Source organism: Stegastes partitus, unplaced genomic scaffold (genome assembly GCF_000690725.1).
Source record: "Stegastes partitus isolate 25-593 unplaced genomic scaffold, Stegastes_partitus-1.0.2 Scaffold1756, whole genome shotgun sequence".
Classification (NCBI taxonomy): Eukaryota; Metazoa; Chordata; class Actinopteri; family Pomacentridae; genus Stegastes; species Stegastes partitus.
The window spans coordinates 82,739-97,573 of NW_007579487.1; the positions used below are offsets into that span (position 1 = coordinate 82,739).

At 41.9% G+C, this 14,835-nt stretch overlaps 1 protein-coding gene across 2 annotated transcripts; it reads right to left on the reverse strand.

Annotated features, from left to right (window-relative positions):
- Positions 1-585: 585 nt before the first annotated feature.
- LOC103372445 (procollagen C-endopeptidase enhancer 2-like) lies at positions 586-11,668 on the reverse strand. Of its 2 annotated transcripts, XM_008302096.1 has the most exons (10): positions 11,548-11,668; positions 10,257-10,365; positions 6,920-7,178; positions 6,551-6,675; positions 3,465-3,601; positions 3,090-3,319; positions 2,547-3,053; positions 2,354-2,434; positions 1,953-2,123; positions 586-838 (listed from the first exon to the last, which is right to left on the reverse strand). In XM_008302096.1, exons 1-10 carry the CDS (start codon positions 11,631-11,633, stop codon positions 708-710), a joined length of 1,836 nt encoding a protein of 611 aa, XP_008300318.1. In that variant the 5' UTR covers positions 11,634-11,668; the 3' UTR covers positions 586-707. The 2 variants fall into 2 exon arrangements, with proteins under 2 accessions (XP_008300318.1, XP_008300317.1); XM_008302095.1 differs by having other exon boundaries at positions 2,547-3,319.
- Positions 11,669-14,835: the final 3,167 nt, after the last annotated feature.

Sequence of the window (14,835 nt, forward strand, 5' to 3'; positions counted from 1 at the left end):
CAGTGGACCAAATCTGTGTTTATGCCCTTCTGTGTCTCCTGCATATAGATGTTTCAACCCTCTGAAGTGATATGATTAGTTTAATAGATTTTCTATTGATTCCAACAGGCCTGGAATGAAGGTCAGGAGCAGCTTTTGCCGAGCCAATCAGAGCTCTGCGGGCGGGAGTAAGAACTGAGGCGTCATCTTTGCTATGACACAGCTAGAAAACTAATGACAGCTTACAGAAATAACCTCTCTTAAACATTCCTTCTTCTACTAGAAATCCACAGAGAAAAACATTGATGACATGATGAGTCCCTACTGATTGTTTAGAGCAAACATGCATTTCTTTTTGTTTTTCATTGTAGATATGCTCAATTTGTGACCACAGCTACATCAAAACCACAAACTAAAGATGATCACTTAATGTTTGCCAACTCAAAAACCCACCTGGCCTGAAAGAAACAGAAAAGAGACACTAATATGAATCCAACCACTGTGTTTATTATGCACCTTTTAACACAGAAATATTATATAATTAATATATAATATAATTTACATACAAAATACAAAAAAAGTAATAGTTCATGTTTAAAATGTTTACTGCTTTTCACAACAATATCATGTAAAAAAAATCTTGCTGGTTATTGCTGATAATATTTTCATTTTCTTTTATTGTAAAGTGAAATTCTTTGAAGAGCTCCGAATGCGATCGGGCTGTTGTGTCAGCAGGATTTGCGAGAAAGGGCGGCCAGTGCTTTGGCGTGGATGGGCTTGTAGAGGAGAGTGAAGCTGGAGGGGGCGAGGTGGCCGTTGCCCTGTTCGTCCACTTTTCCCATCAACACGTAGTTAAGGCCTGGATAAGAAACATAAAGAAAAAGCATTAGAATGTGACAAACACCAGTGCTATGGATTGATATGAAGGGGGTTTTTTTTCCACCTTGTTCATCAGGTAGATCTGCTGCACCTGTGAAGTAGAGCTCGGCTGTTGGCTGTTGGTAATCAGCCTGACTGGGAGGTTATATAAAGAGAGGTGTTTGAGGCTCGTCTCACTTGGGAGTGGGGCTCAGAAGGTTCAGCACCATCAGCTGGCTTTCTTTGGGAATGTTGAGTTTGAGTGTGTGAATGTGAGAATTAAGTTGTTCTTTCTTCAAACAACCTCTTTAAAAAAAACACATAAGTTGTGTTTCGTGTCATTTTTAGTCGTTCTATCCTTTTGATAGATTCAATAGGTGGTAGTTGGGACAGATCTCACTATCACCTTTTAGATTCATTTTTAACCCCATTTTGAGTGTGTAGTTTTTGCTGGTTTCCCCATTTATGACCTTAGATATCTTCTTGTGTTCTGGAGGGAGGAAACAACACTACAGCTGCACTACAAAGCAAGACTTGTGGGTTAGCGGGATATGTTGAACCTAAAGTCAGAGTTTTCAGTCTCACAAAGGCGGCTCCCTCTGACACCAACAACTCCTCTCTGGCATGAACAAGCACAACCTCAGAGCAGAATAAGATATCAGATGGGTTCCTTTTGTTTGATATTCAAACATCAGTAAAATACTTTTCAGTTTCGTAAACATTATGGAGATATGTTACCTGGCTAAATCTCCACGGTAAACTTATTCTGTTGAGCTAACCTGGTTGGTAGCTGGTTATGTTCAGAGGTTTGGATTTAACTTTACTGGAAAGCGCGTTTCCCTTTTGTTTCCTGAAGATTCTCTGAATGACACAGATTCTCAGCTGATGGAGTGTTATATCTGCAAAGCATGCCTATTTGTGCATTGCTAATGCAGCGGTATAGTTACAGTATCACACACTGTATACATCGCGTTCATCAATACACCTGAGATTTATGCAGCCTTGATAAAAGAAGGTGTAAAAGAACTTGGCCCATTCCTAGTACAGTGTATGGAAATATTCATGTAAAATGCAGAGCAGGTCAAAGACTGTAAATACAGAGCACTGTAACATACCTTTGGTTATCCCAGGGCATCTCTTGCAGGTGGAGGTCAGCATGACCGACATGATTGGTCCTGATTTGGAGATGTTGAGGCGTCCTGTCTTATAGGCCTTGATCAGTGACACCTCGATTGTTGCAGAACCCCCAGGGCCGGGGCTCAAACCTGTAACCTTACCAGCAATTACTGAAAGAGAGATCAAAATGTATGAACAAAAAGAGAAATTGCTGAGCTAAAAAAAAAAAGGCAGAGATGTAATTCCTAATGGGGTAAAAAGGTATGCATACATGAATAAAAGCAAAATCTGTTTCTCAAATTAAAATCTATTGCTGGGAAAACTGGGATTAAGTCAAAAAAAAAGGCATGTTTCACAGTGTAAATAAAATGACGAAGGGGTTGCTCGTGTTGTGACTCACCAAAGTCATGAGGGCAGAAGTTGGACTGGAGAGTTCCCGTCCTCTTACAGGCTTGTGTACACAGTGGGTTTAGCGGTATAGCTGTAGTAAACACACAAGCAAATGATAACATACACTTGCTTTCTACTACAGGTGTGCACACTTAGATACACGGAGGCCAGATTATGCACTTAAACCATATAATTTCACTTACGTTTCTTGCTCACTGCAGGCTTCCTCGTCACAGTCTTGATTAATCCTGGTTTCGGTGATGGCTTAGGCTTTATCTTAGGTTTGATTGTTGGTTTAACTTTAATCTTAGGGGTCGGCTTCACTGGTTTGACGCTTGGCTTTACAGTGGGCTTGGTCGTCAGTGCAGGTTTATGCGTGGGTTTAGCTTGAATTCTTGGTTTGAGCGTTGGCTTAACAATCTTAGTTTTTGGTGTAGGCTTAGCTCCAGGTTTAGGTGTAGGCTTTTTCACAGGTAGCTTAGGTGTGGGTTTAGCCGGTTTGGGTTTAAGTGTTGGCTTGATGCCAGGCTTAGCAGTAGGTCTGCGCAGAAGAGGTTTTTTAACCAGGGGCGTCCTCCCCGATGGTCTTTTGATTGGTTTTGGGGTGGCTTTAACCACAAGGCCAGGTCTTGGTTTGACAGTTGGTTTGGCCGTGGGTTTGACCGTGGGTTTGGCAGTTGGTTTGGCAGTGGGTTTGAGAGTTGGTTTGGCTGTTGGTTTGAGAGTTGGTTTGAGAGTTGGTTTGGGAATTGGTTTGGGACTTGGTTTAGCGGTGGGTTTGGTAGGTTTGTTTGGCCTTGCCGTTGGTTTTTGTGGCAGGGAGGTGGTCTGAGGTCTGAAGATGAAATCACCTCCAGCGGTGGGTCTTCGGGACCCACGGGGCACACTGGAATAGTAGGCCATGAATCCATCTGAGGTCACGCTGAGGTCAGACACAAACTGGACAAGGAGCTCATTACCATTTGTCACTATAGTTCTTTGTAAAGAAGAACAGGTGGAAGAAATGCAAAGGGGAAACAGGTGTTAGTCAGTGGAGAAACTTTGGCAAAGTTGTCTGTCACATCTACAAAAAGCAAAATATTTAGCTTTGTTTTAAATCCATTTCAAAACAGTAATCTCACCCTGGTGGTCTATCACCGCAGAATTTCCCGATCCTCCTCGAGTCGTCGCTCTCTCCCCCGTTAAACAACGCCACGTAGTCATAACGACAGTACGTATCGGACTCCAAATCCAGCTTCTCAAACTTCACCTCGATCACCTGGAAAAGAGGTGGCAGTACAAGCTATGAAATTTATTTTGACAGGGAATCATGCCACGCTTATCCCTGACTAATTTCATGAACTGAGTACAGTGCAGACATGGAGAGGCGGAGGCGCTGGACTTCTGAAATACAGAAGGGCATTTACTCCCTCTCTCTCTCTCGCCCTTGCTTCCTTCCCTCTTTCCTTAAGTTCAATCTCTTGGCACACACGAACACGCCTGCAGGCGCTCAATGAGGTCTTTCATTTGAACTTCATCACAACATTGGGAACCTGAGGTACAGCATTTCCTTGTGATGGGCCCCTTCACGACTAGTTTCACTCTTTCTCCACCAGCACAAGGTGTTCGACACACCTAGCTGCACATACAGCCGAACTGAAATTAGATTCCTTCTAATATTTAGATGGGTGTTGGAGTTGCTGTGCACATTATTTCACATTTTTATGAAATATTTGATTATTTTGCACACTATTATGAAAGAAATTTAGCAGTGAGCTAACGTGGTGTTTGCCAGAGGTGCTGTGTGGGACACTTTTGGAGGCGGCACAGTTTCACAATACTTATGTCACTTCTAATGTCTCTTCTAAGGCTCTTATTAACTTAAAAATGTATTGAACTTTGTGTTGTGAGCTGATCTTGTGTATTGATGCACCTCACACCACAGTTGGCAACAATTTTACATGATTTCCACAGCTGCTGCAACAAGTCTTTTCTGCTTCAGCTGAAAGAAGCCAAACACTTTAAATAGAAAGGGGCTATCTGAGTCAACCGAACAGACTCAAATACTCAAATTTAACAATTTCATATAACCTTGTGGTGACAGAACCAGGAAGCTTTAAAGGGGATGGCAGGCTGAGATCGTTACTCTCACTAGGTTGGCACAGAAACAGATCGTATTTTTTCTGTGTGGCAAATTGCTGTAAGCCAAACAGTTGTTTTAGTCATTAACTTCTACATTTCACTTACATAGGTATGGCTGCCATGTAGAAGTACACCATGAGCGCTCATATATTATAAGCTTTTTTTTAAAGAAAGCCTCAATTGGTTAAGAAAATTTTGAAATGCTTGTCTGAAAGTTTTACTTTTTTTTTTCTTTTTTTTTTGCTTAGTTTTTACTGCTTATTGCTAAATTTTCAATTTAATTTACATTCAGGTTGGGACACAGCTCCAGTTCCCTGTGTGAGGCCCTCTGAAGAGCTTCCCTATTGGTTGTGTAGGAGGGCCAGACTTTACATGTGGGATTGACTGATTATTACTGGCCAGGCTGATTATTAAATGCAATATTCAGCATTTTTTCATTTTTTAAAAAATTTCTTTCTTTTTTTTTCTTTTTTAAAAAAATTGATTCTTAATTAAAATTTTATAAATGTGCTGTATTTTCTACTTTTATTCTGCTGCAGTGGCCTCTCTCTGTCCCTCTGTATTTTTAAGCAATGCCACACCCACAGCACTCTGATTGGGTACACGTCACTGTCATAGCAACACTGAGGGATAAGTCTTGACAAATTCTGTTATTTAAACATAAAGCATTTTCCTTTTTTTACTGCTAAAGTCATCCAGTCATCATGAGTATTTTCTCATGTTAAAAAGGCAACATAATGTGTTTGCTACTAACCACAAGCAACTTCAGTAACTGGCCCTTTACAAGAGTTCAACATCTGGACTAATTATTTGGCCCATATAGTTAGACAAGCTGATAACTGATTCTCACTGGATGATGTTTATTTGTCTCCTCATGGCCCTGCCCAGTAGGCCAGCCTGGGCCTACTGGGAGGATCTCATATTCTGTAGTCTGTTTTTAGTCACTGATGTGCCAAAGGCTGAGTGGGCCATGGACCCTGCTCTATAAAAGGCCCAACACTCAGTGGGATCTCTCTCTATCTCTAAGCTCTGCTAATAGTTACAGACACGTTTTGCAGCCACTGGTTTGGGTGCTGCACCTTACAGCTCCTCTCACCACACTATGCATAACATCCACAGCTACCCCACTGATACTGCTGATGAACATACTCCATGCACTTTATTGCTAAGTTAACACTTTTTCTGACATTTTGCACATCCTTTCCCATTTTTGCCAAGACTTATTGGCCAGGTTATGACAACATCATTCGACAGTTGCTGTTAGCATTTCATCCACACATCCAAGGGTTCTTTAAAGGCTGCATTTGAAGACAAAATGCATCACAATAGCACAAGAAAGGTTGTCCCATTTCAAAGTCACCTTCAAACGTGTACTAGCTATGCATCCTTTTTTTGCCAGGCTACAAGGATCCAATGAGGAGATATTTTTGTGGCCCAACATATCAAGTTCATTGCGTTCGGGTGACACTTGGAGTTCTGAGAATATGTCAAACTCTGCAAGTGTAATCTGGACAGCTAAAAATAACACTTTCAAATACGAGTAATGGATCATTCATTCAACACCAAAAAAACATCAAAATGTCCACCTCCAACTTGCCAACACAGCTAAAGTCTTGCCACGACTATCAGCTTTGGCTGTCTAGTTTGGTGGGTGTTTGAGTGCAAGGGTAGGAGCAGGAACAGCTGCGTGGCCTTGGTAGGATGCAGGCGTCTGTTTCAAGGATCAAGTTCTGGCAACAGGAAGTTGGCCGGACTATCACAAGCAACAGCAACAAGTAATCTGTAACCTCAGCACTTTGTAGGTTACTTATGACTTGACACAAATAGTGCTCAAATCAGCTAACACCACCACACCTAGGGCAATATAGAGCAAGCAATCACTGCAAATAACAATTTAGACCAAATAAGTAAACAAGTCAAAACAAAGACCAGTGTACTACATACATACACTCATTTCTTGGCACAAATTAATTGTCTTAATTTGCTTAAAGACAATGATTTAGTGCTTCGTACTGGATGATAACTGACCTAGTCAACACAGAAAGTCGGATGTGTTTAACAGGGAAGTGCGATATGATCTGCTTACATTGCTCGGCTCTACGGAGATGTGCCAGGAGCAGCTGATACCTGCTGGGTAATTGGAGTTAGGCCAGTTGGGTGTCCTGACCGAGCCCTGCTCTTTGGTCAGCCGTCCTCCACAGAACTGGTTCTCTGAGGCAGCAAAGAAAGAAGACGGGGTCAAAAAGAGGACACTGCTGTTGAAGTTTAAGGAAATCTATATGTTAAGCTATGCTCGGATGGTTTTCAATGAAACTTGAAAGTCATTTGTAACTTTGGAGAAAGAGAAAACTTCTGGGGGAAAAAAAAAAACACCAGATGCAGCCACAGTGGTGCTGTGTATCTCTTGGAAAAAGATAAAATCATGTAGCTGAAGCATCAGTTTCCATGTCCACACCTTCCATATGTGGCTTTCCTGCATTGAAGGAAGCCAGAAAGCCTCTTCCTCCGGTGGCGTCGTCCGACACCATCTCCAGCATCATGGTGTTGGAGGTGGAGATGAGGGCACCGGGTCTGAACGTCCCACAGAAACGTCCCAGCTTCTGCACCAAGCGGGAGTGACCGTTGTAGACGTCCAGGTAGTCATAGCGACAGGTGGGGTCAGCCTCCATGTCGAAGAGGCGGAAAGACAGCATGACTACGTGACCCTCTGGCACCTGGAGGGAACAACGAGTGATGTTTTGAGGATGGAAAGAAGCCATGGGAGTAAATGTAGAGCAACTTTTTTTCAATATCAAACAGATTATGTAAAGCATTATGATTCAGTATCAGTACAACTGGTATAAGTCATGTGATGTCAGTGATAACCTAACAAGCCATCACTAGTCGTATGTTTTTTGTTTTTTTCTATTAAACTAATCCCTTCGTGCCTTGAAATTAGACTAGGAGTAAATCTAGATTGTACAGGGCTCCACCTTTATCTCCACCCACCCCTCCATTACTGACTGCAGCCCAAGCACACCAGCTCACCCACAACTCTGCTCAAACACTGTAAAACTACTCGAAGCAACACAATGGCAAGTTTTAATATTGGAATAATTCATCCATACACGTTTGAACCAGAAGCCATCTCCAAAGAATAATACAGACACCCCCATCCTGCAAGTGATGGAAATTTGATCCTTAAGTTTATAATTTATGAAAACCCTGAAAGTCGGAATCTTTGTTTTGGTTATCGACAGACTGCAATTTCAAAGTGGAAATGCGAAGCTATGGCAAAAACAAACAAACAAATCCAAAAACCATATGGATAAAATAATTTTAAAAAAGCTTTTCTCCAGAGGAGGTCTTTAAGTGCAAGTGTAACAAATTTAGTAGACAAAAAAAGGCAATAATTGGTCTATGTCGCCACATCTGTCTCTAATTTTAAACCCTAAATATTCTAGTAAAAATCTAGAGTTAATTGAATAAATTTAGTGACTTCCAGAGTGGCCATAGGTAAAACTGTAATTTTCTATTTTGATCGATAAAATGTAAGTTAATGTTTTGGTTGGTCTTCTGATTCTGCACTGTTGGAAAGCTTTGAGACACTCTAATACACCCTGTATAGATGAAACTTTGCCGTTCAAGTTGAACATAAAAAGCTGGTTTGTAGCAGGAGAGTTGGTGGCAGCTTGCTGAGAGGAAGGTTTATTTGCTGTTGATGGATTTCCTTCCTGTTCTCTCAGCTTAGGGTATGTTTTATACTTCCCAGGGTCAGCTTTGCCAACATTGAGTTTTTTCTGCAATCACATTCCCTTCAATTTTTTTCTCATGCTACACAGCAGCCATCGAACTTGGAGGAAGCTGATATCAAATACGCAATGTGGTACCATCAAAGCAATGCCAAACAGGTTTATGTCTCTCATTCTTAAATCTACATAAAGTAAAAAGTGTATGTGGAAGCACTTTAATGAAAGTGGATCCCAACACCAATTGACTTTGGGCAATCAATATTTCTGGATGTTCAAAAAGAAACCCTAGTAGTTAAAAATGAAATACAACCCAGCCAGCAAAGATCTTACAACCTACTTTTCACAAGACACAAATGAACCTTAAAGCAATACTGCAACTTGTGAAAATTGGAATTTTACAAATGGAAAACTGAGCTCTGTGGCAGTAAATGAGCTTCATGGTGAATGCGTGCCTCTCAAATTCAAGCAGCCTCCTTCTGTTCAGTACGGACCTTTCATCCGTGTGCCAACGCAGTTTTAAGTCCCTGAAAATAGACAATTGTGTGCCATGGTGGCCAAAATATTGCTGGTGCTAACCTTTTCTGTATTTACACATAACTGTAACAGTTACTCTTCCACTATTTTAAGTGACACTTCAGATTCCATCCACACATATGATCCACCCCCTTCCATTTACCGGTAACAGCCTATTTGGCTTGAGGGTTAGTGTTATGTCATTGTCTGTTGGTTTGGCATGCTACGGTTCAGTTGTGTTTTCGCGTTCTGATTCTTTTTTAGAATGAAGGTTCCTCGCCGGCCATTAATTAAACCCCCAAAAACTCATCTGTGTGCGTCAAAGTTACATATTTAGAAGCTTAGTTCCAATATAATGACTTATTTCTGCCTTAAAAGGGCTCAGATTTTCCCCTGTGCTAGACACCACCCGATACAACTTGTGTTGGGGTGCAGTCGACCAGGGCAAGGCTGGCAAATATATTCCTGAATACTAAACCTTGATGTCCTTGTTGTTGAGGCCAACCTGCAGGCCACATGCATATGCTCTGGTCTTATCTGAAACTTGATACATTTTGGTCCAACATTTTTGGTGCTAAGATGATTCAAACAGACATCACTCCCAATCTCTTGTGTCTTTTTTGGATATATCCATGAGATTCCTTTACTTAAACACTCATGTAGAAATAGCATTCACCTCCTACTAGCCAGGCATCTCATACTACTTTCCTGGAAAGCACAAGCACCTCCAGGCTTCACCAGATGGATTGGAGACACCTTGCAAGACCTTGTTCTTCTTCAGAGTCAGTTTTTGTAATATTCTAGAAAGGGGGTCCAAGTCTTACTGAAATTGTGCAATGATGCAGAAAGCTCCAACCTGCAAGATGTAAGGATTGGATACATAGATAGGTTTGTTATGTATGAAACACCAGAGATCATAACCTGTTATTGTTCTGATTTTCATCGGTATGGTGCAGTTTCAAGCTGAAAATGGTCAGTCATGGGGTTGAGTGCTTGTTCTGGTCCTGACATACCTTCCACCATATGCAAAAAAAACAGCATATGAACACTTAGCGAGGTATAAACTTGAAAGGGAGTCTAAAAAATACCCATGTATATGTGTTACAACCAGTGGCTAATAGTTGTTGGGTAAATAAATCATGAAGTGAGCTTGATTTTTCTGTTCTTGCGCATCTGTTTCACTACATTTTAGCCTTTTAATGTTGACACTTGTGGCAACAGCAGCGACTGATCAACAAAAACCACATGGGGTTGCTTGATGATATTCCAATAAAAAAAAACTTTCACTATTAGAAGATTGGTGTTTTCATTCATTCTGGCTGATAAACTGGAGTTTACTAGACTCATGCTGCTCACAAAGTGTGCAACAAATTAGACCTTAACCAGTAAAAGAAGAGGCAGGGAGACGTCATCTAAGCCTACGCAGTCTTAACGAGGTCGCAAGCATCATAATTAAATCACTTGTGTAGGTTGAGCGAGGCCTTTAGGAATACGATATCTTCCATTGCCGCACTGTGATTCTGAGAAAGGCTGATTTTTAGGACTCACAGTGATGTACCAGATGCATTTACTGTTGGGTTTGTAGTAACTAGGGAAACCTTCGCTGGCCACGATGCCCGAGTCTGTGACCAGGTGGCCTCCACAGGCGAAGACTGGCCTGAAAAAGAGAGAGAGAGGGACAGAGGAAAAACTGTAGTCGACTTGCTGCATTGCTAAGAAAATGCCACTTGCCTATGTAGCTTAAACTGAAGAGTATTGAGGCAAAAAAAGAAAAAAACAGCGCAGACCCACGTTTACATACACGCTGCAAACCACAGCGGCACAGTCTGTCTCTGTTCTCCAGGGCCGGGGAGGTTCCTAGTGAACCCTCATGGTGTTTTTTTTTTTCATAAAACTTCGTCAAACCAAGCCAGAAAGACCGTCAATATACAGTGTGTGTGTGTTTGTGACTGCACCACAAGAAAGTTGTCAGCAGACACACTTTACTTTAGCAGACAGGCACTTTTTTTTTTTTTTTCAAACACACATGGAGTTTGGTGATACACACCCACTCGTTCACACTGAGATAAACACACATCAAAGCAGGGCCAGCTTCGGCTTTTAATTTCACTGCGCTCCGTGGGCCCAGACTCGTTAATTTGGATGTTTGCAGCGCCTGCATCTGGTCACTTTAGGGTGATTTTTGTTGTTTTTTTAAAACCTGTATCTTTAAACTATGGCAGCCAGTGGGGCAAAAATAATAAAACATCTGTGATCATCAATCCAATATAGCTTGTTTTCTTTGCCATCATGTTTTCAGGCATGTGTCCTGTGTCTACTGCGGTACTGTAAGGCCACATGTGGCCAAAATATTCCAGTGGTGGAGTCCCTCCCTTCTGACCCTCTGGGGCTGAACAGCCCACAGGCATTTGTTTGTCTCTCGTGTTCAATTTACACTCTGAATGAAAGTCCACGCACACCAAAAGTTTAGTTAGGATCAAAAAATATGGCCATGTGTGTCAAGCTACCTGACTATATGATCATTATTTTTCACCAAACCATAAAACATAAAGACAAGCGACTGTGCCCACTTTGATCAGCATGCTGTCATTTCGTGTCCGCCTGCCTGTCTGTGTGTTTATGAGATGCCAACCACATCTTACTAACACTCCAACCTCCTCTGTCTACTTTCAGTAATCACAATACCGCAAGCAGGAGAGGAAACACGCACACTTGTTAATCTAGACAGATGTGGGCTTGAAAATAAACTTGCCACATGTGCACATGCAGGATGCAAAAAAGACAAATTCAGGACAGAAACATTGGCAACAAATCTAAAATAATTCTCTTTCACTCTTACCTTAAGTTACTGCTGTTAGTCTGAGCATCGGTCCATCCCAATGTCAAAATGACAAGGAGGCACACAGTCCACACCCTGTCCTCCATCCTGCTGTCCTCCCCAGATCAGGAAAAAGACGAGAGAGGAGAAGGAGAAGCGGGAGGGAGAAGCGGTGCAGAGGCGTGGAGAGATGTAGTGATTGGAAGGGGAGGGGAGAAAGAAAGAGGAGGGTAGTGTAAGTGATGGAAGGTGGTGTGTGTTATGGAGGGATGGAGAAGAAAGGAAAAGGTGGATGAGTGGAAAACAGAGGCTTGTTTGACACAGGTGAGGAGGGAAAACAACATTCATTGACTCGTGGCCAAATATAACGTACAGTTTAGAGTGGAGCGAGTCTGTACAGTGTGCTTGTTATAGTCCAGCTCTGTGATGTTGGTTAACAGGTAAAGTAATGGAATATATGTTTCTGCAGGTGTGTGCTGACGGACAGAGCGCCTGTGTTGCATGTGTGTATAATGACCAATTCACTGCCCAGCTGGCTTTTGGTCAGCGTGTTAGCAGAAAGCATGTGTGTTTGGTAATGTTGGTGCTGCTCAGTTCTCCTCTTGAGCAAAAATGGAAGATCTTCACCAAATACTGGATTTATTGTATGTAAAATTTAGTTGAGGAATTCTTTGTGCCCAGAGGATGAACCCCATGACTTTCACGATCTTCTTAGTTCTCATTTAGTGCAACCAACAGCTTTACATTGTTGGCTGTGAGCAAAATGTCATGTTTGGATGATTTGCAGTGAAATTAAGTCACTGATTATGCATTGTCCCCAGAGGATGAACTTTTCCCTCACTGCCACCAGCTAGAGAAAGTCTCAGCAGCTACAGGGTCTATTGTTACTAGGGCTGACAGTATATCCAATTTTTACTGCATGATTAGCGCTGCCAAAAGATTTCACAATGATAATATTGTTGCAATATCTATAAATGATGTAAATAATAATGCTACCAGATGTTTATTGTGCATTTTCTCTTTTTCTGTCCATCTGTTTTTATAATGTTAGACTTCTATTTGTATTTCTCTCATTTTAAATAACACAATTAAATTTATATTATTATCTGATCTTATTTTATTTAATCCCATCTGGCGTTTCCTCACTGCATGTGTTAAATTGCACATTGTAAATAGGATTCCTCACTTCCTCAATCCCCGTGTTTTAGAGTCTTTTATTCTGTTTTTACTGTTGCTGCATTTCTGTTTTTATAAAACCACTTTGTGTTAAGTATGAAAAGTGCTATATAAATAAAGTTTGTCACACGACACTTCATCTGCACTAATTAACAAGAGCCCAAGATACTTAAAACTCTTTCCCATGGGGCAGCAACTCAGCCCCCAGGACCAATCCATAGGTTTACAACAGAAAACCAATTCCTCTTCTGGCTGCAAAATGTGCCAATGCCTGCTAAAGGTCACGGCCAGATTAAGCCAATAGAACCATGTCATCTGCCAAAAGGCACAGACAACCTTTTGCCCACAGCTTCGAACAGCTACCTCTGCAAAAGAGGCTTTGAAAATGACTCCCTCAGATTTCATGTTTTCACCCTCCCTCAGGAAGTTCTTCCTGACATGAGAGCACATGGACAGTTTTCTCTTTAAACATCAGAAAAAGAGTAATTACAGCTTCATTTTTTACTGCAGTTTGACACTGAGTTTTCGCAAACATCACAGGGTCAAGAAAAATGTTGGGAAATCACTTTAAATGCAGATTTGTTGATGTTGTTTGCCCATGTTGAGTTCACAACTTTTAGAGTTTGTTGTAAAACTGACAGTTGCCAGTTCAGCCGTACTACACGTTTGGGTTGCCATGTCTGTCCAGTAGCCTTCCCCATTACCTGATCCAGCTCACCCACCACCACGTCAGTTGGCGGACCGCAAGTCTCAACGCCACTGCAAAGTCAATCATCAACCTTTGGCCTAAGGTACTCTGGAACCAAGTGATACTCATGAGCAAACTTATGCTTAAATATATGCTGTTGGCAGCCTCCGATAACACAACACCACTCTGTGGGGAATGGTCAACCTAATAAAACTAAACACCTCCCTTCAGGCTTCCTAATCATTGCCAGCATGAGTAGACACCTCCCATGTCTGCCAGCAGAACTATGGAGTCTCTAGGTGAAATTGCTTCCAGGATGCAACCCAGAGACTTGATGGAGGCCAGTTACTGGACCTCCTAACCATGCTTGATACCTTCCCCACTGGAGAAGTGACATTATAGGCCCATAGAGCCAGTCTGCGATGCCAGGGGTATGCACGTATAGGTGCAGTCCTTGGCCTGCTGTCCGTTTGCAGCACACCTGATCAAACTGACTCATTCAAGTGCTGGGCCCAGTGGACTCACCACTTGAAGACCACAGGACGGTCACTGGGGAGGTCCTCCTCCAATAGGGGGTCCTGGACTCCCTATTCCTGGCAAGGTTTAGAAGCTCCTTCTTTGGCCAGTGTGGGGTCAACATTTGCAAAAGGCTTTTGTTGATGACTTTAAAATGACACCGATGGCTCTCTTCTGTCTGGATTTAGGAGCTCCTGCTTAGTAACACATCTGCAGTGTTTCCAGTTGCTCTCAACTGTACAATGTTTAATGCAGATTACCCGCGAGTTATCCCCACTGTCATGGTGACGTTGTTGGCTTTGACCATTTAGCTCAAGTATTTCCTGCCTAAACATACGAGCCCAATTTAAGCGACGGTTAATTAACAAGCTTAAATACCTTTACGCAGAATTCACAATGGCCGAAAGTAGCTGATGAAATGTTTAAGTGCAGGAAAGAACGGAAAATACAGTAACTAAAATAAACTTGAAATATGCTGTGTTGTGCAGCAAAATTTCCTTCGTGCTGGCACAGAAAGATACGTTTCTGGCCCAAACAATGTGACTTAAAATTAGCTTTTTATGTAGCTATTTTATTAACATTAGCGGTCTCACGATATAGCCCGCATAAATTATAATGACTGCCATCATTGTTATAATCATAATGTTCAATGAAGTCAACTTTGGCGCTTTGTGTTTGTCTAAACGGGGGACATGCCTTTGTCTTTTTTAAGCTGCGGTGACCACTTTGGGTGAAAACCACATTTGAATAGAAGGAGACTGCGGTTGGGTAGAAAAGCAGCTGCCATGATCCGCTCCCTGCTTCCAGTTCATTCTGGACACTTCTCTGTATCCAGGCCAACTGTTGCACAACACCCACCAACGAAAATAGCCTGCGAAGAGATGTAATCATAAAGCTAACTGTGCGAGAAGAGGAGGGGAAAAAAACAA